The sequence below is a fragment of the Meles meles genome, chromosome 7 (genome assembly GCF_922984935.1).
Source record: "Meles meles chromosome 7, mMelMel3.1 paternal haplotype, whole genome shotgun sequence".
NCBI classification, from domain to species: Eukaryota; Metazoa; Chordata; class Mammalia; order Carnivora; family Mustelidae; genus Meles; species Meles meles.
In genome coordinates, this window is record NC_060072.1 from 64,398,430 (window position 1) to 64,425,282 (window position 26,853).

General features: G+C 45.8%; 1 protein-coding gene across 1 annotated transcript; it reads right to left on the bottom strand.

Moving 5' to 3' along the window:
* Positions 1-14,918: 14,918 nt before the first annotated feature.
* Positions 14,919-16,784, bottom strand: LOC123947275 (cationic amino acid transporter 3-like). Its single transcript, XM_046013390.1, has one exon. It carries the CDS (start codon positions 16,782-16,784, stop codon positions 14,919-14,921), a length of 1,866 nt encoding a protein of 621 aa, XP_045869346.1.
* Positions 16,785-26,853: the final 10,069 nt, after the last annotated feature.

Genomic DNA, 26,853 nt, shown 5'->3' on the forward strand with positions numbered 1-26,853 from the left:
TCCTCACTCTCAGCTTCTCTCCCTCTGATCTCAGTCTGGGCTCTGCCATTTCTTTCCCAGCTCAGTCTGTCTCTAACCTGCATCTGGTTTCTCTCCCCGCCAGCCCCCCTACTGCTCAGAGCAGGGCTGCAGATGCAGGAATGTGGGGGGTAGAGGACTCTGGCCTTGTGACTAGAGCTCTGAACTGCTGGGTTCCTCACATGCGCGCGCGCACGCGCACACACACACACACACACACACACACACACACACACAGGAGCCTCTCCTCCCACCAGAGTTCCAGGTCTTGAAAAGTCAGCAGAGCCCTTGACCCAGACCCTGCACCCCCCCTCTCTCACCTCTACCTGCCCCTGCTCCCTGCCTCCCCTGCTGCCCCCACCTCCTCCTTCCCCATCTCTGTCCATCTCCCTCTCTCTCTATGCACACTTCTCTGGCTGTCTGCTCACCCTGGCCCTGTGTCCACAATCTGTCTTGGGCTCTGGGTCCATGGCTTTCTCACCACTGAGACTCCGTCACATCTGTGTCTCTGAGGCCCCCTCTGTCTCTGCTACTGTTAACCTTGCATATCTCTGCATCTGTCTTGGATCTTTTGCTCTGTTTTCTGGAGGCTCCTCTCTTTCCCCTCTCCTATCTCTGGCTCTGTCTCCCGGTCTCTCCATTACAGTGGACACTGTGTCCCTCCTGGGAAGTCTGCCTCTGCATCCCACAGGAGAAGTGCCTGGACAGCCCTTGCACCCCTCAGACAGGCACACGTGGGGCACCCAGGCCTGGGAGGAGTTGTGACAGGTCTGCAGGTACAGGAAGGGGAACAGAAAGTATGCACGTCCCTCCCAGAACCCTCTCATGGCACCCGTAACCCTTCCTTGCACACAGGAAGTTCTCCATAAAGTCACTGGCTCCTATTTCTCCAGGTGTCCCAATATGAGCCCCCAAATCAGTGGAACTCAATCCCTTTCAATATTCCTTCACACCCCCACCCCCACTCACTCACCCTCAGTCATTCAGTATCTGCCCCAGGACTATGTCCCCTGTCAAGCCTTCCCAGCACCTCAGTGACCATAGGACCCATGCTCAGATCCCAGTCATCCCTCCTCCCTTATTACCTGCTTTCCTCTCTTCTCATTTCCCCTCTCCTTGCCCATCCAATACAGCTGGGTCCCCCAGGGGTCTCCCCAAAGATAGGCTGTCACAAATGAGCACTGAGCACTAGAAGAGAAGGGCCAAGGGGAGCCTGATGGGGGGACAGGACTCCAGAGCTGGAGATAAGGAGCCTGCCAACACCTGTCACATAAACCATCTCCCTCCAGCATCCCTGTCTCCTCCCCCGCTGGCTCCAGCCAGTCCATCCCCTGCTGAGGCTGATGGACTGAGCTCAGGCATAAATTCACAGAAGCCTAGATCATAATGCCTGGTCTGCTCCAGACCCATTCTCTCCAAGGGTGGCATACCCCTGTCACTTTCCTTGAAAACTCCAGATGACCTTGGGAGCTGAGGTTGTAGATGGAGCCCAAGGGGAAGAGAAATTGCTCAATATCTTCATCTCAACCCTTTATCTCCACCGCTCATCCCCCAAATCTTAACACTTAACACTTCGGGCAATGGCAGAGGGTGAAATGTCAGGAAGATGTTCCCAGCCTTCAGGAGATGCTGATGCCTCCAGAAACCAGAGGAGATGGGGCAAAGATGGACTTGGGAGACCAAAGATCTCTTTTCCTGATAAATGCAATTTCCACCCGGGGGGCAAGGGACAAGGTCCTGAGGACCTGATGGAAGCTTCTCAGCGGTGACCTGCTAAGGGTTCAGAGGCCACAAGAGGGCGGCAAAGAACGGTGCTCCCTGCAGAGCCTGACCTGGGCCCTGGGCACTGAGACAGAGCTGGGCTGCCCAGGCTGGGGGGTCTGGGGCTCCTGCAAGAGCCCAGGAATTTCTGGGAATCCAGATTCTAGGAATCCCTCCTGCTGCCATTCCCACTGGCATCCCTTATTCCGTTCGGGCCCTGAAATGCCATCCCCTGCTCCAGCCCCTTTCCCTTACTGGTCCCCAGCTGTAGGGCTGCTGGCACAGAAAAGGCCACCTGGCTTTTCCTTTATGGTTGGACAGCAGGTGACATCCCACTCCCAGAGGTGATAGCTCACAGGGGCCCAGCTGAGATCTAGAGCCAGAGCTGAAGCCCACGTGTTCTTGATTCCCAGTCTAGGGTCTTCCCATTGGTGCTGACTTCAGCCCCTCAAAGAAAGCATACTACGAAGGCCCCAGTGGGAAGCCAGTTCACAGTCCTAGGTTTACACACCCATGTCAGAGCTCCCCATTCCCCACGTGGCATATGCTTACACCCAGAACTGGGACACAGAGGACTGTCAGCTACTGAGCAAACATGTAGGTTACACAATTCATGCTCTGCACACCCCCACCCTCAGCACACCCTGCCTCTGCCCCTCAGAGCCCCACAGCCTTGCCCCTCTCCTCCGACTTCCTGAGCTCCTGGAGGAGCTCTTTCCCCTATGTTTCCAGAGGCTCCTCCCTGCTGCAGACAGGGAAGCCTTTTCCCCTTTCTCATCTGCTCCCTCCTACCACATCCCTGTTTCCAGTTTCTCTGGCACTGTCTGGGCAACAGGGGAAACAGAGGGGAAACGGGTGGTCTGTGAGCTCTCTTCTCAGATCTGCCCTGCTGATCACTGTCCTCCTGCCCAGGAAAGGTCTGACCATCTGTGACCCACCAGGCTTTACCCCACATCCTCTCAGTGTCACTACACTCTGACCCACTTCCCATCCAGAAGAAACCCCTTCCATGCTGGGGGGTGCGGAGTTCATCCTCATGGAGCAGGAAGGGCCACAAGTAGAACTGAGCTAGACTCGGTCAGAACTTCCCAGCACAAGGGGTCCGACAGCCTCAGCTGCTGTGACCTTCAGTAAGAATGCACACATGGCCTCACCAGATGCCTCCAGGAGACAAGGACTTGTTCTGCACATGTCTGGGTAGGACTGACTAGAGACAGAGGTTTTCAGTGTGACTCTGGTCATCCCAGCCTCAGCAGGGGACACACAGTGACACCTGGGGACTCTCAGGTCCTCAGGCAGAATGGGTGGGGCCTAGAGTTAGAAGAGCAGACTGGTTACATCAACCCAGTTCCTGGGGATGGGGCTGGGGGAAAGCAGGCCTGAACCCTCCACTGTCTGGCCTCCCTCCCACCCTGGCCTTGCCTTTTTATGACCCTCCCTGGTCAAAGCAGGGTCTCTGAGCTCTTCAAATGCAACCCTGAGAATAGGTCTTGGGACCCAGTCTCCTGCCAGCCTCTGACCCAGGACCCTGATGGCATCCCCCTGTGCCTGGCAGGACAGAGACACCCAGTGCTCAGGATCCCCATCCCCCACATCCCAGCACTAACAGCCTTCCTCTCCTGGCCTCCCCCCTCCCCCCTCCCCATAGCACAGCCTGGAACCTGCTGGAAATTTTCACAAATCCAAGACATCTGCCACTATGGGTCTTCAGGCTCCCCTAGGACAGCACACACACACACACACACACACACACACCACACACATTCACACTCATACATACCTACCAACCCATACTCTCAGATTACACACACATACATACCCACACATCACAAACTTTCTCACGTGTATGCAACACAAAGACACATACTCACAAACTCATTAACAGACAGGCATGCGCACCCAGACTTACACACTCTCACACACTCATCAAACGCACTTGTGCACACATACACAACACTCTAGTCCTTTCTTCTAAGGATCCAGAGACCAGTCCTCTAGATCCTAGAGATCTAGACTGCCTGGAGGAAAGCAGGGAAACCCCACAAGAAAGCTATTTCCAGTTTTATGGCCCACACTGGAGTTCCTTTGCTCTATCCCCCCTCCTGCCACCAGGGTCTCTAGGACTGTGACCCACACTGTGGGAGTGCCACCTGCACAGATAACTCAGTCCTTCACACAATAAACACTTTAGAGATCTACCTTCCACCCTCCTCCCCACCCACACCCCCAGGCCTACAGCTGAGGCAGACACAGAGAAGAGTAAGGCCTTCTGCCGTGTGATGTGAGGGAAAGATCAAGAGCTCAGGAGCCAAGGACCTGAGTTCAAATCCTGCCTTTGCCTCTTCATATGCTGTGTTACCTTGGGCCCTTGACATAACCACTCTGAGCCTCAGTTCCATCACCTGGAAGGTGGGATTATTAAAATTTACCTAATATCTCTGTGAAGATTAAGACAGGTAAAGTTTTCATCAGCAACATATCCACTGATGGAAAGCCCCTCATTCCATTCCCTAGCCCCTGTGGTGAGCATCTCCCCAACACCCTTCAAGGCTGCTGTCCCTGAAACAGAAACCCCAACTTCTTCAGCTTCAGTTGCACTCACCTAGGGAAACTTGATCTCGGACAAGGCCAGTTCCCTCTGACTCCCCCACTCCTGGCCCTCACTCCTCACCACTCTTTTTGTTTGGCAGAAAAAGCCTCTACCCAGCCTGAAAAGGTATCTACAAAAACTAACATATATTTGTGTCCATATTTTCCTGGTTTCATCTCTGTAAAATCTATTTCCCAATCAATTCCTGGTTCCTTACCTCTTTTTCTTTTCCCTCTTCCCACTTTAGTTCCTCCCGCATTTACCACCTGACATTGAGCACATTTATCAACCACATCGGGAGCCATACGCTATAATTTAGAAACCTGGAACTGATTGCCCATAAGCTCTTTAAGTTTTCGTGTCCCCAAATGAGGGCCCTGATCTATTTGACTTACTAATTTCTTCTAGTCTTCGAGGAAGAATTAACTTTTCTGTTCTAGTCTTAGCCCAATCCCCTTTATAATCTAATTTAGTCCATTTCTATAAATATACTTGCATCCTTGACCAGGAGGGCTGTGGCAGCAATTATGCGGAGGCAAAGGGGAACCCAGCCACTACTGGATCTAGTTTCTTGCTAAGACAGGCTATTGGCCTTTTCCAAGGCTCCAGAGTCTGAGTCAAAACTCCTTCAGTCACCCCTGCCTTTTCATCCACATACAAGTGGAAGGGTTTGGTAACATCTGGGATCGCCAATGCTGGGGCACTCAAAATGCTCCTTCTGCCTCAGCTGTCCATTCTACCACAGTGAGTCCTCCCTTAGTCAGTTCGTAGAGAGGTCAGGTAATCTCTGCAAACCGTGGTATCCACAGCCTGCAGTAGTCCACCGTCCCAAGAAATTCCCTCGTGGAGATCAAAGCCTAAATAAGTGGCCTGGCTCTGACAAAGCTGTGCTTTCTTTTTTGATATCTAATACCTTTTTTCCTGCAGAGTCTGTAAGAGAGCTCTCATCCCCCCAAACATGACCCATAGTCCTCAGTGGCTATTTCCGCTATTCCCACTAATTCAGTCAGATTCTTCCTTTCAAATCCTTCAATTTTTTGAAGTTTCCTCCTTATATCTGGGGCTGACTGACAGGCAAAAGTAAGATCATCTAAACGAGCTGTCGTGCAACTTCTCTGAAGTTTATCTCAAGTTGCCTAGCTTAGGTAAACAAATATTTAAAGACAATAAAATTCAGAATTTAACATCCATAAAGGTGTGTTACTGAACATAATTTTTTTTTCTCTAAAATAACCCTCATTTCCAGAGATAGCCAAATCAGGACTGACTTATTTGAAAAACAAATCCAGTTTTAATAAACTTGGCCTAATTATTTACATAAGCTCAGCAAGAACAGTAAGTGATCATATAGATCTTTTAGAACCTGTTTTACTGGAACTTTTTATAGGGAATCTCTAGGTTGAATTTTAATAGCCTCTCCAGGCCAGAAGCCAAGCCACATACTTGCCATCAGACACGCCTGTAATACCCATCCATTTGGGTGAATTCCTCTTCCTGAGGTTCCCAAAGTTTCCTGCCAGGAAGTGACATTTTTTACTCACCTGGTGAGGCTGCTGGGAACTCTGTAAGCAAGGTATCAGGCCAACAGTTCCAAAGGGCTTTACAGCTCCAGGTTTTATAAAGTCAACCTTAGTTCCTTTAAGCTGTCTGGTCATATCTGAGTCTTTTTTCAAATATGACATTCCAGTCAAAGCCTTGGTAAAATAACCAGTGTTTCCAATAGTGTCCTGTTACAAGGAGAACAGATTCTTACTGAACTTAGGCAAATGACTGATTGCCATGGAGGAAAGAATACTTACTGAGACCTTTTGAGTTTTAGAGGATTCAGATAGAGAGAAAAGTTGAATGCTTTAATTTGTTTACAAATGAATACTTTTCCATTTCTCTAAGTTACAGATCCTTAAGAAAAAGAGTGTCCTTAGTCTGGAAGAGCAAACATTAGAGAACCAGTAATGTTTCAAATGAGACAAAACATTAAAAGTCATAACATTATAATCTTTTAGTTTGTTTAGTTTGGTTTAGTTTGAATGCAGCTTTTACTCCTGGAAATTCTTACCCATTTCAGTCCCAGGATTTTTAACTTATTAAATACCTGTATTTGTCCTGAAAGTTCTTTATATGAATCTCCTTTAAGACAAAGCTTATTTTATAAGAGAATAAAACAAAACATAGAAACTGAGTTTTCTCTGGGCAGGCAAAGAGGAAACTATTTATATTTTCTTTTTAACAGCAGATTAATTAATCTAGGAAAACTTTGTACTTGAGTGGATCATCAATATAGATTTGCCATGACACAGGGCTTTAGTCTTTCTTTCTTAAATACTATGCCTTATTTGAACAGAAACATTTTACAGGAAAAGATTCATTAGTCTTTTTCCCTTGTTGTGAATAAATCCACCAAAACTGATCTAATATGGTCAAATTTTTAACATTTTTCATTGTTTCCTTTTAAACCTATAAACCAAGGCAAATAGAAGTCACTTCCCCCAATCCTTCTACAACTTACTATATACCCTCAAGTTTACCTCCTTTCATGTTCTGGTGCAACCAGACATTTTTATTTTAAGACAAACCTACTCACTCTCTTAGGCCTTCTTTTTGGTGTTTACAGTTAATCTTAGTCCATCCTGACCATACCTAAAATTCTTTTCTGAAGATTTCCCCTCGTGAACCTTCTACAACTTGCTTTTGCATTCAGGCTTTGTCCTAAGCCATTTCTTCCAAACAACCAACTCATTTAGGACAAAATTACCTTCTCTTACCTTCAACAAAATGCATTCCATTCCTTAAATCTTTCTTACATATCCCCTACTTTCCTACATACAGGGCTGCTTTCCTCATTTCCATCAGCCTTACAGTTAGCAGAATTTTGTACTCTTAGAAACATCTTAATCTCTAGTGAAGACAAAATATAAACCAATTGTGAACAGTTACAACAGAATTCTTCAGAAGGCAAATTATGAATCAGTTAATTACAAAACATGTTTACCAACAGATTTAAATGTTTTTAGTTTCTTTGCAGTACAAAGTCAAAAGCACAAACCTATATCAAGTACTCAATATTTTAGCATTTTATCCTATTTGGTTAAGACCTAGATGTCCATAATTTAATTCCACTTGTCATCCAAAACTTTAAAGTTTCAGGTTACCAAAGACTTTGAAAGCAACTTTAACAATTACCCATTAAAACTTTGAGACAGGGAGAGGGGGAGCGGGCTATGGACATTGGGGAGGTGAGGTGAACCATAAGAGACTATGGACTCTGAAAAACAACCTGAGGGTTTTGAAGGATCAGGGGTGGGAGGTTGGGGGAACAGGTGGTGGGTAATGGGGAGGGCACGTTTTGCATGGAGCACTGGGTGTTGTGCAAAAAGAATGAATACTGTTACGCTGAAAAAATAAATAAAATGGAAAAAAAAAAAACTTTGAGACAGACAATTAACCATCAATTCAGTCATCTCTTTGCTAACAGATTTAACAAATAACATGAGCTTATTTGACCTTCAGTAAACCTTGATTGAGTAAAAGCTTCACATTTATTGCTGTAACTTCAAAGGCATATCTATCTTAATTAAACCAACAAACAACTTAGTTTAAATACAGACTTACGCTCCACCTGGACCCACTCTACTTTGAATGTTTACCTGAGACATGGGTGGGAAGTTCTAGAGTGGGGGGTGTTAGGTCCAGGGGGTGTTCTTTTTGCTCCTTGACAGAGAAGGAGCCCTGGTGCAAGAAGCACCGAGGGTGGTCTAGAGGCCAGTTATGCAGGCAACACCCAAGTTGGTGCAGAAACAGAAGGGGGAGACAGAAGAACAAAGTGCTGCCAAAAGTCAGGGAAAGGATTTCCAGTTTTAGAGTTCATCAGCTTCAACAGAGGAGCAGACACCATGCTTTCCCACCAGCAAGGGGGGAGGAGTTAGGCAGTCCATATCGGGCCAGAGAAGACAGGGAATTTCCCCAAAACAAAGGGAGTTTTGGCAGCTACTTGGAAATATTCCTTATGGTCTCTGTCTCGAGTTAGACCAACCCCTGTTGACTCCAGTTATAGCCAGCCATTAACACAAGAAATGAGTAAGGGAGAAGCCCCACATCTATTAGGAGGAACGGAGAGATGAAAGTCAGAGTCCCCATGTCCTCCATGTTAATTGTTATGCTTCACAAATAAGTGAGACCATATGATACTTGACTCTCTCTGCTTGACTTATTTCGCTCAGCATAATCTCTTCCAGTCCCGTCCATGTTGCTATAAAAGTTGGGTATTCATCCTTTCTGATGGAGGCATAATATTCCATCGTGTATATGGACCACATCTTCCTTATCCATTCGTCCGTTGGAGAGGAGAAGAGAGTTGAGGGAAATTGGAAGGGGAAGTGAACCATGAGAGACTATGGACTCTGAAAAACAACCTGAGGGTTTTGAAGGGGTGGTGGAGGGGGGTGGGAGGTTGGAGCCAGGTGGTGGGTATTAAGGAGGGCACGTATTGCATGGAGCACTGGGTGTGGTGCAAAAACATTGAATACTGTTACGCTGAAAAGAAATTTAAAAAAAAGAAAATATCTGAAAAAATGAAATATATGTAAGTCATAAGCTCAAAAAAAAAAAAAAGAAAGTCAGAGTCCTCTTACTCTCTGCTTGTCCCATTCCTTCAAACACAATAAACAACACAACAGACAACAAAAAGACAAGACAAAGACAACCGCAGACCCAGTGGCCCTCCCAGAGTCATCCAACATTAAAGGATGACCATTCAGACATGCAGAAAGTCTGAAACTTTCCCTTTCATACATCCGTGCTCAGGTTATGAGTTCTTTCCCTAACATCTGAGAAGTGGTCAATCATCAGAGACCGAGGGGTAGTCTGTGTCTGTCCCATCACGTCCTCAGTCCACAACAAGACAAATACACTTAAAACAATTAACAAGAACATACTCACAAAGACAAACGATCTGGTGTGGCTGCGAAGACAGAACTGAAAGGAAGTTAAGGGAGAATCAACTGCAACAGCAGCTGGCTCTCCTCACAGATGAGGACCTTGTCCTCCAGGCGGGGGTAAGGGATGCCTCTTCCAAAAATCCCCATAAACTTAACAACCAGCACAAGAGACAAAATTCCCATACATTTAACAAACAGCACAACTGACAACAAAAACAAGGCACCTGACCGCCTAGGGGGACTCGAACCCCCTGGCTGCCTTGGGGGACCATGAACCCCCTGAAACGGCGGGGGACTCCAACCCCCTGGCAGGCCCTTGACCACCTAGGGGGACTTGAACTCCCTGGCAAGCCCTTGACTGCCTAGGGGGACTCGAACCCCCTGGCGATTCACAGTGGAGGGATGGGGCATCTCCACACCCACTCCAGCCCTGTGGAGCAATACTGCATCCAGTTTCTCCCCAGTGGGCCATACCCCTGGAGCTCTGCAACCAGACAGACAGACAGACAGGATCTTGCCTCCAGAGCCTTTTCCCAGAAATTCTGATGCTGGCTCAGTTCTCATCGTTTAATCCCGGGAGTGCCCCCAATGTTAGGTCCATTATTAAATGAAACGAGACTGAGACAAAGTGAAAGTTATTTAAAGCTTTATTTTATGATAAGTATTAGAAGTTAGACTGATGGGTCAGGGGAATGAGACTGAGACAAGGTGAAAGTTATGCAAAGCTCTATTCTATGCTAAGCATTAGAAGTCAGATTGACCAGCCAGGGCCGTCTCTGAAGAGAGTGACCACCCCCAGCTTACAGGCTCAAGAACTGACTGACTGGGGGCACCTTGGTGGCTCAGTGGATTAAAGCCTCTGCCTTTGGCTCAGGTCATGATCCCAGGGTTCTGGGATTGAGCCCCACATCGGGCTCTCTGCTCAGCAGGGAGCCTGCTTCCCCCTCTCTCTCTGTCTGCCTCTCTGCCTACTTGTGATCTCTCTGTCAAATAAATAAATAAAATCTTTTTAAAAAAAAAAAAAAGAATTGACTGACTGACTGACTGGTCAGGGCCACCTCCGAAGAAGGTGACCATGCCCAGCTTATAGGCTCAAGAATTGACTGACTGACCGGTCGGTCAGGGTCACCTCCAAAGAGGGCAATCCCTCCCCATCTTACAGACTACCTTTATAGAGCAAAAGTCTGGCCACACATAGGTGGCCAATGAGATTGTAGTCATGTTAGGTCACACACAGGTGGCAAATTGAATTACAATTTACCCTATAGTAGCTGTTTGACCTAACCTATTACTCTGGTCAGAATTGGTGCTCAAGGTTGGCACCCAAATGGCGGGGTTTACATTCTTTGGTGGTTAAGGAGAAAGTATGTGTGTTTTTTACTGATTGGATGTCTCCACCTGTCCTGACTCATCCTTGTATTCTGGGCTCTGTTATCAAGAACTGGCCAACCTGGCCTTGTATTCTGGGCTCTGTTACTAGGAACTAGCTGACCATATTTTACTGGTTTCCCAGACTTGCTTCTAAGTAAGTTTCTCTGGGCGGAGGGGGGCAGGGTCAGTTTAAGTTTTACTGCACAAACAACAAAATGGCTTTTATCCAAGATGGAATTGCTCTGGCTAAGTAGGTCCTTACACTCCTATACCAAAACATGAAACTGACTGCATCAAGAAGGATGCCTCTTGTGCCCTCACTGGAGCCAGTCTATCTTTAGGGATTCCCTAGAATCAGGTACACCTGGTTGGGCCTTCTATCGATTTCACTCCTTCCATCCCCTCCCCACATCCTATGGCAAGAGAGGGAGCAGGAACAGGGCGGATCATGTCATGCATTCTCCTGCCCCAGAGATGTAGTTTCACTGTTGCTCTTTGAATTAATGACACTGTTCTTACTATTGGATCTAGAGAAAATGTAGAATCTATTCCCACAGGGATGGAACAGACAGGACAGGCATCAGTATTCAGGCATAGCCACCCAATGGCAAAACTAGAAATGCCTGGGCAAAGTTTTAGATGCTGGATACAGACAGATTTCTGGATAAAAGAGAAATGCTGTCTGTAGAGGAAGTCTCCCAGAAGATAGTTTCAAAGGAATAGCACACTGCTAGCCTGAAGGAAAGCAGAATTTTCTGAACCAAGGAAATATGTAAGTCTCAATTCAGTTTAACATGAGTTTATTAAATGCTCATTAGATGCCTGGGCCCTGGCTGGAGGCTCTGGGAGTGAACAAGATACACTACTTGCCTAAGGTCTATAATCAGAAGCAAAAAAAAAAAAAAAAAAAAAAAGGAAAAGGAAAGAAAGACACATTTAACTGTGGTGTGCTATTTAAATTTCAGAATTATTGAGGTAAAATTGACATAAAAATTGTAAGAGATTTAAGTGCACATGGTGTGAATTGGCTATACATATAATTATGAAATGATTCATTATGATTTGTCCACTGTAACAGTACTAACAATGGTATTTTGATCTAAATGCTTCATTAAATGAAGGTGAGTGTACAAAGGGCACCTTTGTTTCCCTCACTTCAACTTTACACGCGAAGAGCTTTCAGCTGGAGCTCTGGTTTTCAATGGGTGGTCCCTGGACCAGCAGTATCAGCATCACATGGGAACTTGTTAGAAGTACAAGTTCTGGGCCACACCCAGACCTCCTGAATTCCAAACACTGGGGACAGTGCCCAGCAATCTGTTTCCACAAGCCCTCCGGGTGTCATGGAATCCCCTGAGGTTTGAGCACCACTGAGCAGAATACTATTCCTGGCCACTCTCCACAGGGCCCTCTCTCACTGGGACCTTGATATGATTAATGAATGATTAATGATTAAGGAATGCTTAATGAAGTGAACACATAACACTGAGCATACCTGGTTAGCTTCTTCCAATGTTCTGTTGGTTTTCTTTTTTTGTCCACAACAAACCTGCCCACTGGACACATGCAATCCAACCTGCTCATACAGGAGAAAAACTAATAAAACAGACTCTCGGGGCACCTGGGTGGCTCAGTGGGTTAAAGCCTCTGCCTTCAGCTCAGGTCATGATCCCAGGGTCCTGGGATCGAGCCCCGCATCTGGCTCTCTGCTCCACAGGGAGCCTGCGTCTCCCTCTCTCTCTGCCTGCCTCTCTGCCTAGTTGTGATTTCTTTCTGTCAAATAAATATTTTTAAAAAAAGAAGAAGAAGAAGAAGCAGAGCCTAGAAACAACTGAGAACCTTGTTCAAGGTCATATTGCTACTTAGTGGTGGAAACAGGACCAGAACCCAGGACACGTGGCTCTCAGCTGTGCACTTTCTGAGCAGGTGGACTAAAGCAGACAACAGTAGAGAAACTTTAAACTCCAAGAATGCAGAAGTCGCTAAGAGAAGTATCAACATACTTTTTCTGCATTCCATTTTCAGCACGACAGGGGGCTCATTCCCTAAGTGCTCTGTGCTCAGGGGAAAGCTCTGGCTCCAGTCCACCTGTGCATGCTCTGTTGTCCGCTCACACAGCCAAGACTCCAGCTACAGAGCCTGCTCAGTATGCTCTGAACACAGCTTCATTTTCCTGTGCTTTTCATCCTGGTGTTCTCACTGCCTACAATCTCTCCCTGCCGCCCAGATGTGGCAAATCCCAACTCAAAAGCCATTCCTCTACAAAGTGTTCTCTGATTTTACCATCAGCTCTCACTTCTGTGCCAGCCAAACTGATCATCCTCCACTCTGAATTCCCAAGACACTCTATTTGTACATTACCCATGACAACATTCTACTTTGTGTTACAGCTATGCTTTACCCCTTGTATTACAATATAAGCATTAGGCAGGAGTCATATTTCATCTTTTTGGGGGGGGTATTTTTCTAGTTTGTTTGTTTTTTTAATGTAAGTATAATGAACATGCAATGTTGATGTATTACCTACAGGTGAACAATACAACAATTCAACAATTCCATGCGTTTCTCAGGGATCATCAGAAATAGTGTACTGTTAATTCCCTTTATTGAAATGACCCATTCCCCTACCTATCTCCCCTTTGGCAACCATGAGTTTATTCCCTTTATTTAGGGGTTTAGGGTGTTGTTTTTTTGGTTTATTTGTTTGTTTTTTGGTATTGCTGTTTGTCTGCCCTTTTTCCTTTTTCATTTTAATTTTCTTATTTCTTTAATTCTACATAACAGTGAAAACATATGGCATTTGCTTTTCTCAGATTAACATATTTCAATAAGCATTATACCCATCCAGTCCATCCGTGTTGTTACAAATGACAAGATTCCATTCTTCTTTATGGTTGAGTAATAGTCCATTGGATATACATATAGACCACACCTTCCTTATCCATTCATCTATTAATGCACGTTTGGATGGCTTCCATATCCTGGCTACTGTAAATAATGCTGCAATAAACATGGGGTGCATATGTCTTTTCAAATTCATGAAACAAAAATGCTTTTGCACAGAAAAGGAAACCATCAATAACAAAAGAAGGCAACCTACTGAATAGGAGAAGACATTTGCAAATGATATATCAGGAAGGGGTTAATACTCAAAATATGTAAAGAATATACACAACTCAATACCAAAAAAACAAAAAATCCAATTAAAAAACGGGCAGTGGATCTTAATAGATACTTTTTTGAAGAAGATATACAGATGGCCAACAGACACATGAAAAGACGCTTAGTATTACTAATCACCAGGGAAATAGAAATGATGTACTATATGTTAGTTACCTGAACATTAAAAAATTAAGCATATTAAACTCTTTTTTAAAAGTGCAATCAGATTTGACTTTATACCTGTCAGGATGGCTAAAATCAAAAAGACAAGAATAACAAGTGTTGCCAAAGATATGAGAAAAGGAAATCCTCATGCACTGTTGGTGGCAAAGTCAATTGGTGCAGGCATTATGGGAAACAGTGTGGAGAGTCCTCAAAAATTTAAAACAGCCCTACCATATGATCCAGTAATTCTGCTACTGAATATTTTCTTAAGTGATATCTACAGCCAATGAGGAGCTCAAACTCACCAGCCTCAGAGCAAGAGGCATACTCTACTGACTGAGCCAGCTAGCCACCTCCTTCCCTGTGGGTATTTAATCAAAGAAAATGAAAACATTTTTTTCAAGTTTCTTTTAATACTAATTTTGTAAAAGCCAGTGAGCAACTATGGACACAAAGGCAAAGCAGAAATTACAGGTGCTTGGGTGGCTCAGTTAGTTAAGCACCTGCCTTCAGTTCAGGTCATGATCCCAGGTTCATGGGCTTGATCCCTGCATTAGGCCTTCGGCTCTGTAGGAAACCTGCTTCTCCCTCTGCCTGCTGCGTCCCCTGCTTGTGTTCCCTCTATTGCTGTGTCCCTATCAAATAAATAAATAAAATCTTTTTTTTTTTTAAGTAGGAAGTAAAAAAAAAGGAGGGGGGAAGAGCAAAGACTCTTCCATGTTTCCATAAACACAAAGCTCTATTATTGTTCCCCCACCAATATCTCATAGGAGCCTTAGCTTTCCATGTGCTCAAGAGTACTCCCCATTATTGTGTAGGGGAGCCGGTCTGCATTCACTGGTGATGATGTCAGGCCAAATATGTACTGATACTTCTCAGTTCACTGCAGAGTCTACAGTTTGGACCTTTAAGTGGGATCAAGTGACCAGGCTTTGCTGGATCCCATAGGCAAAGTAGAGAGCAACCCCAATCAGCATCCAGACACCAAAAAAGGCCCAGGTGGCAGCTGCCATCTGTAGCATAAGGCAAACATTCACAAAGATGCTCAGGAGTGGAAGGAGAGGCACAGCAGGGACCTTAAAGGTCAGGGGAGTGGAGCTCTGTGGCTGTCTCCAGATGATCCCAGTGATCCCAGTGATGAGCACCAGGAGCAGCACAACCACTGTGATCGGCACTGGGTCTCCAGAAAGCAGACTTGGCCAGTGAGCCAGCACCAGGCAAAGGAGAGTCAGCAGCAGAACAAGCAGTGAAGAGCAAACATAGACAATCCGACCAGACAGTGGAGTGGGGGTGGGGCTGCCTGGAAAAAATATTGTCCTTAGAATCAGCTTCTCTGATGCAGGTGCAGTTTCCCCTTGCTCCTGTATTTCATTTCCCCCATTCTCCTGTTGCACCTCTGTTTCATTTTCCTCATTCTCTTCCTGTATTTTTGGTTCAATTTCCCCATTCTCTTCCTGCACTTGTGGGTCATTTTCCTCCTTCCTCCTCTCAGGCTGATACCTGACGATGAGAACACAAAGAGCTACCAGGGAATGAGATATCAAGGTCCCAATTGACCTGAGGTCCAGAAGATCAGTGAGTCCAAAGAAGAATACCATGATTGTTGCAATAATGCCAAAGATCACGGTGGATATGATATGGGCATATGTGCCAGTATGGATCCTGGCAAGAAAAGGGAACAAGACGTTGTCCTCTGCCATCATGCGTATCCTCCGATGTATACGGAACATAAAGCCCCAATAGGTGTTGCCAAGAATACTACAGAAAATTGCAAAAGCTTGAACATAATAGGCAGGGACCCAGCCAATATGGAGAAATGCCTCAGGCAAGGTACTCCCAGGTTGAAGCTGGTAGTAAGGAACCATGAGTGTAAGTGCCACAGAGACACCAAAATACAGCAAAAAGCAGAATAGCTGTGAAATCAAAATGCCCATGGGGATGGAATGCTGGGGATTGTGTGATCCTTTGACTCTGGTAACAATAATGCTGAAACCTATAAATGCATAGAAACAGGTAGCTGATCCACGGAGAATGCCCTCAAAGCCAAAAGGGACAAATCCTCCAGAGCCCAGAGGGCCCAAGCTAGAGGTGCCATTGAGTCCGGCCTGTATGTAGTCCTCTTCTGTGAGTTTCCAGTTGTGCAAGTCCCCCTTCATGAAGCCAGAAATGATGAAAAAGCTGAGAACCAAAACCTTCACCAATGTGAACAGTTTGAAAACTATGACTAACCCACTCCAACTCATAGATTGCAGTTCGATGAACAAAACCAGAAAGATGACAAAAAAGTAGTGTAGATTTTCTGCAATGACTTGGGGAACATACTGTGAGATGGTCTCTTGCTGGGTCTCAGAGATCCGGTTCCCAAAGAAGATGTCAAAAGTTAAGATCCAGGCCTGGACCATAATGAATGCATCAGCAACAACGGAGAGGATGAGATTCCAGCCAGTGATGAAAGCCCAGAGTTCACCTAAAGTGACGTAGCTGTAGAGATATGCCGAGCCAGAATGGGGAATTCGGACACTAAACTCCCCATAGCACAGCCCAGCCAACAGTGATGTTAGACCTGCCACCAAAAAGCAGATCACAACGGATGGTCCTGCTTGATTCCTGGCCACCTCGTTAGCCAGGAAGTACATACCTACACCCACTGTGCGGCCCACGCCCAAGGCGACTAATTCCAGAGTCCTTAGTTTTTTGCCAATTTCAAATTCATACACTTCTTTCTCCAGTGAACGTCTGCTTACCAGCTTTTGACCAAACCTGTGAAGTGCCTGACGCAGCATTCTAGAGGAATTGAAGAAGATTCTAAGGATTAGGGAACTGTAACAAGCCCCTGGAGCCAGGAGTGTTGGATCTGGATCAGTGAGGCTGAGTTAAGCGAAGTTGGATTGGGGTTGCCAAGGTCCGTTGCTCAGGCTTCAAAGCTGCTGCTTCCTATTTCTTTGGGTACATGCTATCATTCCAGAATGCCTATGAAAACAACACATATTTACTGAACAGTGGTGTTCAACCAAACAACCGAAAAACGAAGGCCACCTATAACTTGTTGCATCCCAAAATTCATAGAAACTGACACCAGGGGTAAGAGGGAATCACTCCCAGGATTGTGTGCTTGTTGTATGATTTACCAATAAGAACAGGATATAGATAATGAGTGTCAATTCTTAACTTATGGAATCTTTCTACACTATTTGAGGTGTCCCCAACTGACACACTGAATTCCTTCATTAAGAAAACATTCAGACAACAGTTTGAATGAGTTGTTTGTGAAACAGTGCGTGTGATTCCCTCTTACCCCTCCCCCACTTCTTCTCTTCTAATGACCCCCTCCACAAGGGGAGCAAGGCTCTGGATGAACAATTCACAGCAATGCCCAGGAAATGAAAAGAGGAGAAGAGAGAAAACAAACTCAGGCAGACCCCATTCTCCTCACTACTCAGGCTTCAGTTTTGAGAGAGTTTTAAAACATGTTCTCAGAAGTTATTAAAGGAAGAAATATCAAGTCAAAATTGGAAAGTCTACTTTACAGATGATAGAAAGAACCCCTGGGTTATGGGCCAGACCTTCTGCCTACAAATCCATCTAGACTCCTTATTCGCTACTCATCAGTTCCAAAGCTATGATTTACCAACAATCACAGGAGATAGATAATGAGTGTCAATTCTTAACTTACGGAATCTTTCTACACTATTTGAGGTGTCCCCAACCCACTATCAGGCTTCATACCTGATTCCATGATTCCACACTGTCCTTCCTTCATAGTCTTCCTTTGTTCATAATATGATCTGTGCTTATTCCTCCAGCCCCATCCCCTGCCCAGTTCCTGCTCCAGCTGTGGAATTTGACACTCACACTGTTCCTTTGCTCTACTGCCTTTTTGGCCCCTTCATGCAGCTACTCCACTTCTCTTTCAGTTCACAGATCAGCAGTTGCTTCCTCAGGAAGCCTCCCCTGATGCTTATGGTGCCCTTCTATGTGCTCTCCTAGCACTGGGTTTCCCCCATGTGCCATTGATCGTAATGTGTTAAAATTCCAGGTTAGCTGCTGGTCTCCTCCATCAGACTGTGAAGTAGGTACTCAATGAATGTTTGTTGAACAAATGACCATGCTGAGAAAAGAAAGCTGAAAGAGGCCATAATCCACAATTATGATCTAGTGGACATTGAGGTACATAATTTGTAGCCTAGCAATCTTTATAATTCAGGCTTAGGTAGAGATATACATGGTATTACCTTCCTTGTGGAAGGTGGGCATAATGGATAGTGTGAAGGGAAAACCAACTGTGATAAAACCTTGACTGCACACCATTCATGGCAGGTATGAGTCACACAGGGTGATAAAGAATCATTTGCCTTTGAGGATGCTTGTTTAAAAATATCAGCCTGGGGGAACTTGGGTGGCTCAGTGGGTTAAGCCTCTGCCTTTGACTCAGGTAATGATCTCAGGATCCTGGGATCAAGCCCTGCATTGGGCTCTTTGCTCAGCAGGGAGCCTGCTTCTCCCTCTCTCTCTGCCTGCCTCTCTGTCTACTCATGATCTCTCTTTCTCTCAAATAAATAAATAAAATTCTTTAAAAAAATCAGGTTGCCTGGAGTTATGGGCAACCAACCACATACACCCAGTCAGAGAATCCCTACTTTTTTTTTTTTTTTGACACAGAGAGATCACAAGTAGGCAGAGAGGCAGGCAGAGAGAGAGAGGAGGAAGCAGGGTCCCTGCGGAGCAGAGAGCCCGATGCGGGGCTCGATCCCAGGACCCTGAGATCATGACCTGAGCCGAAGGCAGCGGCTGAATCCACTGAGCCACCCAGGCGCCCCAAGAATCCCTACTTTTTGAAGGCATCATGCTCAGGCCCAATAATCCAGGTAGGATATCCCAAGTCAGAGGTTCTCACTTTGGGGGATAAAGAGAGGCATAATGTATATATCTGGGGACACTTTCAAATGTTAGATTCTCTCCCTTAAGAGACTCTTGTCCACAAACCCTGTACTTCCCATGATGCTCTAAACCACCCAGCTGACAAGAAATTGTCCTCCAGTTCAAGGGGAAGAGATTCTAAAACCTTCCTTCACAGAAAGGCAGCAGAGTTGATTAGTGAGGAGTAAGGTTCTGCAGGTGGACTATACAGGTTCAAATCATAGCTCAATCTCACACCTGGTGACTCTGGAAAAATTCGTTTTCCTCACCAAGTTGTAGTTTCCACAAGACTCAAATGGGAGTAAAAGGAAATCTCTCACAGGACAGTTGTGAGAAGTAAGTGAAATGATGTCTGTAAGTACGAAGCTCAGTGCCTAACAAATAATGTGGACTTAGTATCATCTACCTCATACTTAATACTGAAAATGGTCCAAAGTAAACAAAACACTGAAAATAAATCAGTCTTTATAAATATGCATGCTTAAAATCATCCACTAAAACTCCTAGCCTTCATGAGACAATGAAAACAAACAATTTTATCCCATACAATTCACACTGAAATGCTAGGACTCTAATTAGACACCCTCATTCATGCTGATGCTAACACATGGTGGTTCCTAGGCTTACTGAGTTAGACCAGGCATCTAGAAATGCAAGACTCAATACAATAACAATAATAACAACTTTGTTGACAGATGGCTCATCTGGAACAGTTAGTGCTGGGTACTATAGAGATAAGAACAATAAGCATTGGTCAAAAATGCTGGATGTGAGCCCTGGCCCTTCCTTGTGATGACAGGAACTTGGGTAATTTGCTTAAACTCTAAGCCTCCATCTTCTCATCCACTAGGATCCTCACTTGACTTCCCTCACTGAATCAACATGAGAATTCCATAAGAAGATACAAATTATCACACACTCCTGGTGGGAGTGTCACTGGGGCACCACCTGGAGCACAATTTTAGCAGAAAGAAGATATTCGCAAATGACACTAGACAAAGGGCTGATATCCGAGATAAATAAAGAACTCCTCAAACTCAACCCTCAAAAAACAGATAATCACATCAAAAAAAATGGGCAGAAGACATGAAGAGACACTTCTTGAAGAAGACATTCAAATGGCCAACAAATAAATAAAATACTTTTAAAATGAAAGAAATACGAGGCTCAAAAATAATAATATTGTTATTTTAATTAATAATAATCTCTGTCTATAGATGCATCTGGAACAGGCAGTACTGAATACTGTGGAGATAATAAACATATGTCAGAAACTTTGGATGTGAGCCCTGGTCCTTCAGAGTCACTTGTATGAACTCAGGTAATTTGCTTAATCTCTTTATGGGTCCATCTCCTCATCCACTAGGAACATTACTCCATCTCTCTCACTGGATCAACATGAGAATTCCATAAGAAGATACAAACTAATACACACAGCTGGTGGGAGTGTCACTGGGACACCATCCTGAAACACAATCTTAGTGGAATTCAGAATGCACAGTTAATTGGGCACTGTAGTTGCTGAACGGGCGAATGTATCTAAAACAAACATAGACCACAGACTGGAAGAGCATTTGTTAAATACACCAAAGCAACTGCCTCCAGTGAAGAGGGGGAATGAGAACAGAGATAAGGATGAAAGGCGATAATAAAATACATTGAAAAGGGGCTTAATAGGGAGAAATGGTGTGGCAATGCCATCCATGACTGAGGGAGGAACTGACTCCGCTCTGTGCATTGCAGATTCAACATAGGAATTGCAGGAGACAATGTTGTTAGAGGACTTGCTACAGATATTGGTACAGATATTGTTGTTAGAGGACTTGGTACAGATATTGGTACAGACTTGGTACATAAATGGCAGATATTCAGTAGATATAATCTGAAGGGGAACTGGAATCCTGTAATGGTCAGGATATGGAGAATACAGAGAAGGAGTACCTCCTAGAAAGAGGAAAAAGAACAGGGATGAGGGGCGCCTGGGTGGCTCAGTGGGTTAAAGCCTCTGCCTGCAGCTCAGGTCATGATCTCAGGGTCCTGGGATCGAGCCCGGCATCGGGCTCTCTGCTCAGCAGGGAGCCTGCTTCCTCCTCCCCCTCTCCCTGCCTCTCTGCCTACTTGTGATATCTGTCTGTCAAATAAATAAATAAAATCTTTTAAAAAGAGAGAGAGAGAGAACAGGTATGATGGGGCACCTATCCTACTAGTTCCCTCTGAATGCATTTCCCTTTTCCCAATTCCTCTTTCTTCTTCAACTCCATCAACTCTCAACTGTCCTGGAGGCTCCTGTAGTTGGCACTAAGGATGCTTGTACCATGTTTCTCTGTCTGGGGAGCCATCTCCAGTCACCTACCTCCTAACAAAGATGTAACAGTGACCCTTACATTTGTTAAATCACACACCCCTCTAAGGTTGGTCACCTCAAAAAAATGTCATACACTTCTCTGAAGGCCATCCACGAATCCTGAGCAGGAAACCCAGAGGAGACCATCTAACCAGAGATTAATAATACCTGATAAATTCTGTTTTGCTCAACTGTGCTGTGCAGGGTGGTCCATGTACTCTTTCTGCTTTTACTGAAGACAAGGGACAGTGGGCCTACAGACAAAGTATGAAGATACCAGAGAAGTAACCCAATGAACGAAACATCTGGGAAGTAAATAATCACATTTTATGACACAAACAAATGCAGGCAGAACAATCACATGAACAAGCAACCTTACAGAAGAGAAAACAAACTCATGATAGGGAATCGTGAAAAGGGCTACCACAAATCCACCTTATAACAACGTAGAGAAAAATTGACCACAAATGCCACATTCAGAAAAGCCCTTTTTCTGTGCAATAATCTGCAGTTATTCCAATGGTTTCTATTTAGTCTAGACTCTCTGCCCCAGCAGCCATAGCCCTGTCCTAATTCTCCCCCTACACACAGGTCCATTACCTCCTTTCTAACTCAGCTCCTCACAACCTGACTTACCCTTCCTGGGATGAGCCTTTGCCCTGGGTAAGCACCCTTCCTGCCAGGAATGCACTTCTCACTCCTTCCTGTCCAGTCTTGACCCTCTAGTTCTTCTCAACCCTATTCTACAACCTTTACTCCCACCATGTCTAGGAAGCATTTCCTAAGCCATCCTGACTGATCCCCATCTCCAAACTTCCTCTCCTTCTTGCCAGCATTTATAGTGCCCCCTGATGCTCAGCTGAGATGAATTTTCCCTTCTGTCTGCTGGTGTCCTGAGTGTGTCACTGAAATTACGTAAAAGTCCAGAAGCATCCAGAGGGCAAGACCAAGATATATAATCCTCCTCCTCCTGATTTCCACACTGTCACCATCAACCCTCACTACACAGGACAAGGATCTGCTCATAATTGTAGAAAGCAACCATAGAGGCATTTAGGACAGAAAAAATGAATATATAAATGTACTTATTACTATATCTTGACATCCCTAGAAGCTGGATTTTTTCTTTTAAGAGAAAGGGGCAAACCTAGTTGGCAACAGGAGGCTAGAACATGTTCAATCATCTATTTCAGGCACATTTCCTAAGGGCATTTCCCAGTGAATTCAACCAAACATTAAGGAGAAATAGTACCTATTATCCTGAAGCTTTTTCAAAAAATAGAAACAGATGGAAAACTTCTAAACTCATTCTATGAGGCCAGCATCACCTTGATCCCCAAACCAGGCAAAGACCCAACCAAAAAGGAGAATTACAGACCAATATCCCCAAGGAATATGAGTGCCAAAATTCTCCACAAGATCCTCACTAATAGGATCCAGTAGTCCATTAAAAGGATTATCCATCATGACCGGTGGAATTTATCTCTGGGATGCAAGAGTGGTTCAACATTCGGAAATCGATCAATGTGGTAGGACACATAAATAAGAGAAGAGACAAGAACGACATGGTCCTCTCAATTGATGCAGAAGAAACATTTGACAAAATACAGCATCCTTTCCTCATTAAAATTAAAACTCTTAGAGTATAAGGATAGAGGAAATATTCCTCAATTTCATTAAGAACCATCAATGAAAAGACCATAGCGAATATAATTCTCAATGGGGAAAGCTGAGAGCCTTCCTAGGGAGAACAGGAGCACAGCAAGGATGCTCATTCTCACCACTATTTTTCAACATAGCACTGGAAGTCCTAGCAACAGAAGTGGACTTTAAATTCAATGTCTCAAAAAATTATATCAATCCCTTTGTATCCAAGCACAGCATCTTCCTGAGCCCAAAGTGCATAAAACTCTCTTCCTCCTTAAAATTTCCAGACAGTGAAAACTGCAGAGCCAATCAAACCAGTCGTTCAAACAAGTATAATATCTTCTTTGGATACTTGAGCTTCCCCAGAGTTTCTGGATTTTTAACTCAAGCAGCCATGCAACTCAGCTAGTGGGCAGTCAGGAATATAAGAGTAGAGGCTTTGAGTTTAGGCAAGAGCTTGAAAGAGTAGTAAGTGTGGTGCATGTGTAACCAACATGTCCATTGTAGAAATAGGCCAAATACATACAAAAAAGCAAACAGAGCAAAAGCCACGATGAACACTGGAGCTCAGTCTCATGCTCAATAGCTGAAGAAATTAGTCAACAAAACAAAATGAAAAAGGGAATCTATCCATTTTCTTTTTCTGTTTGTGCCTTCTCTAGAAGACTGTGTCTAATCAGGGTCGTTCATTTATTCATTCAACAAATACACTGGCCCTATTACTCAGCACTGTGGATGAAGTAAAGAAAAACACAAACATCCCTCCACGCAAGTTGCTAACATTCCCGCATTATGAAGCAAACAGTAAACACATAAGGAATAAAAATATATATTGTGTTGGATTTGTAATCAGTGCTACAGAGAAAAGGAAAGCCAGAAAAGGTTAGGAGGTACTCAGAGTGGGTGTCAGGATTTTAAAATGGGGGGTCCAAGACAGCTTCACCTTCACGCTGTAGTGCAACCATCACCACCAACCATCTCCAGAACTTCTTCATCTTCCTCAGCTGAAACTCGTACCCATTAAACAGTAACTCCCATTCTTCCCTCCTAGCAGCTCCTGTCAACCACCATTCTACGTTCTGTCTCCTAATTTGACTATTCTAGGTCCCTCATATAACTTGCCTTCCCAGCCCCGCCATCTTCCTCTCTGGCTCTGTCTCAATTTTCCTGCCAACTCTATAAACAGAAGAAACCACTTACCCATGGGCTTTTTCTGCCTCAGAGGAAAAACAATTAGGAAGAAAGTGCAAGCCCAAACCAGGGACAAGGAAGGAGCTTGGCTAAGCAGAGTCAGGACTTGGAGTGGAGCTTAGCAGCGCCCTCAGGGAGTTGAGGCTCTCAGAGAGGCAGGGCCCTCAGGAGGCAGGGCCTGGGAAGGATGTGACAGTAGGACAGTAGGAAGGAGGTGGTTTAGTTGGAAGGCTGGAGGAAAGCGGGAGGTGGGCAATAGAAGATAGTGGGGCCCTGCATGGGTGAGGAAGTGGACTGAGGGCTTAACTGGGGCTTTGCTGGAGACTTTTTTTGGCAGCAAGATGTGAACTTAGAATTAAACAACTTTTTCAGGGTCCTGGATATGGGGGAGATCTAGCTGGTAGGAGGAGAGTGTTGGGGAAGCTGGTGGAGCCCAGACTATAGTGACTTGGAGGCCAGTCCCAGATCCAGCTACAGAGCCCACTCAGCAGTCCTACAAACAACGATAGAAGCACCTTCCCCAACCCAGCTGCCTCTCCCAGAATCTCCTAAAATTATCTCTACTACCACCATCCATCCCCATCCCCTCACCCCAGTTTCCTGTCATTCCAGAAATAAAGAGATCTGGCTCAACTTCACCACGAGGGGATTCCTGAGAGAGTCACTCAGTGTTTGCAGCATATTCTGACTGAATGAGCCTCGAGCCTTGTGCTGGAGGAAGTAAAGACGCGGTCCCTGCCTACAGAGCTTCCTGCTCTAGACAATCATAATGAAGGGACCCCAAGACCCTGAAACAGTGACAAAAGGAAGGTGCTTCCTCCTTCCCAGAACATTAACCTTCAAACAGAGGCAGGACTTCTCAGAGGTGGAGAAGGTGGGGCCTACTTAGAGACCCAGGGCTGAAGGCGCAGGTGATGGGCCCAAGAATCCGTGGGTCTCAAGGTAAAGCAGCAGCACTGTCTCTACTTGATACAGCTGACGAGCACAGCTGTCCCCTCGATTGTGCTGAAACCCCCTGGACAGTGGGCCAGGGTGGCAGAGGACAGGAGCGGCCACTGCCTTCACCCCTCTCCTCTCTGTACCCCTGTCCTGCCCTTCCAGGTCTGTGAGCCTTCCCCAAGATGCTCCTTGCTCCCCTCCTTCCTCACCCCTCCCACTACTGTCTGTGGCTCCACCGCCCACCCCCCACCAATTGCTGTTTTTGTTTCTTACTAGGTGGAGACAGGGGAGCAAGGAGGGGAATCAAAAATTCTACCCAAAGTGGGGAAGGGGTAAGACTGGAGAAGAGAGAAGCAGGAAAGACAAGGGTACAACCTTCAGAAGGTGGGGATGTTTGGGTTCAGGCTCTAAACATCATCCTACTTAGGATCCATCAGGGCAAAACAAGTCAAGGGAGAAAAATAAGGCAGGATAAGAGATGTAACTTTAAGGCACCAGGGTAACCGGGGGAACAGGTCACTATAGGATTTCCTGGAAGTGGATGGACAACACCCTCAGTGACCTCCATCCCTTGTCCCCCGAACTCCTTCTGTGACCCCTTCTTTTCATCCAGTTCTCACAGGAGACAAGCTGTGGCCCTGGCCATGTCACCTTGTTCCCATGTCCCCTGCATGTTCCCTCTCTTCATCCCTCTGATTGCATGGACCTATTACAATAACTGGTCCAGGGTTGGGGGAAAGCAGAGGATGCAGAGGTGGGGTCAGAAGTCTCTCCTGGGGGAGAGGGACAGAATGGGGGGAACTGGCAGGTGGAGCCCACCCAGGTGATGTCACAGGAAGTGTCTGCACCTTCAGGAGGGTAGGAGGGAAGAGGAGAAGAGAGAAGAGGCAGGGGTGCAAGGCAGAGACATGGGGAGAGGCTGAGAGACTCAGAGATAGGAGAAGCAGGAGAGAGATGGGAGGGAGAGCAGGGAGGGACCAGAGGGGCAGGGGCAGCACAGGACACAGACAGGAGGAGATGCAGGGCAGACACTGAGAGCTCACAGGGTGAGACTCAGACAGATGTGATGGGAAGAGAGACCCTCAGACTCTGAAGGAGGGATGCAGGGAGAGGGACAGCCAGAAGGGAGAGTTGAGGGTAGACCCAGTCCTGGGACATCTCAGACCACAGAATATCTGCAGTTGGACAGACAGACAAACAGGCCCAAAGACAGACAGATGTGCTGAAAGGGATGAAGGTGAAGGAGGACAAGCTGGAAGGAAGCAGACAGGGCTGCAGGGAGGGGGGGGAGCAGATAGAGATAGAAAAAGGCAAGGGGGCAGCAGGAGGGGGGACCCAGGCAGGGAGGGGGCTGCATAGTTGGTCCAGGAGCCTCTTCCCTCTCACCGAGCTCCTGCTGAGTCTGGGCCCCTCTCAGGAGCTACTGCTGCTGCTGGAAGGGTCCAGAAAGCTCAAAGGGTGGGGCTGCCTCCCAGTGTCCACCTGGGGGTCCCAGAGGCCCTGCATGGGTGTGGACCCCGTCTTTGCCCCCCAACAGTGCTGCCATGCAAAGAGGCCTGAGCTCAACCCTCATTTCTCAGGGTTCATGCAGCCTGACCCTCCCAGGGGAGTGGGGGCTAAGGAGAAAGAAAAACTGAGGCAGGCAGGCAAGGGAGGGCAACAAGCTCTAGAGAAGGTGCTGGGACAGACTGGTTGGGGATCCAATGGAGGAGAGGGAGGAGAGGTGAAGGCCTGGGACTGGGTCTGCATGGAGAGCTGGAGAACCACCACACACAGTATGAGCAAATAACCTACTAGTGATTGTCCATTAATTT

Coding starts and splice junctions, on each gene's coding strand:
- LOC123947275 (XM_046013390.1), bottom strand. CDS start 16,784: ATGCTGCGTCAGGCACTTCACAGGTTTGGTCAAAAGCTGGTAAGCAGA.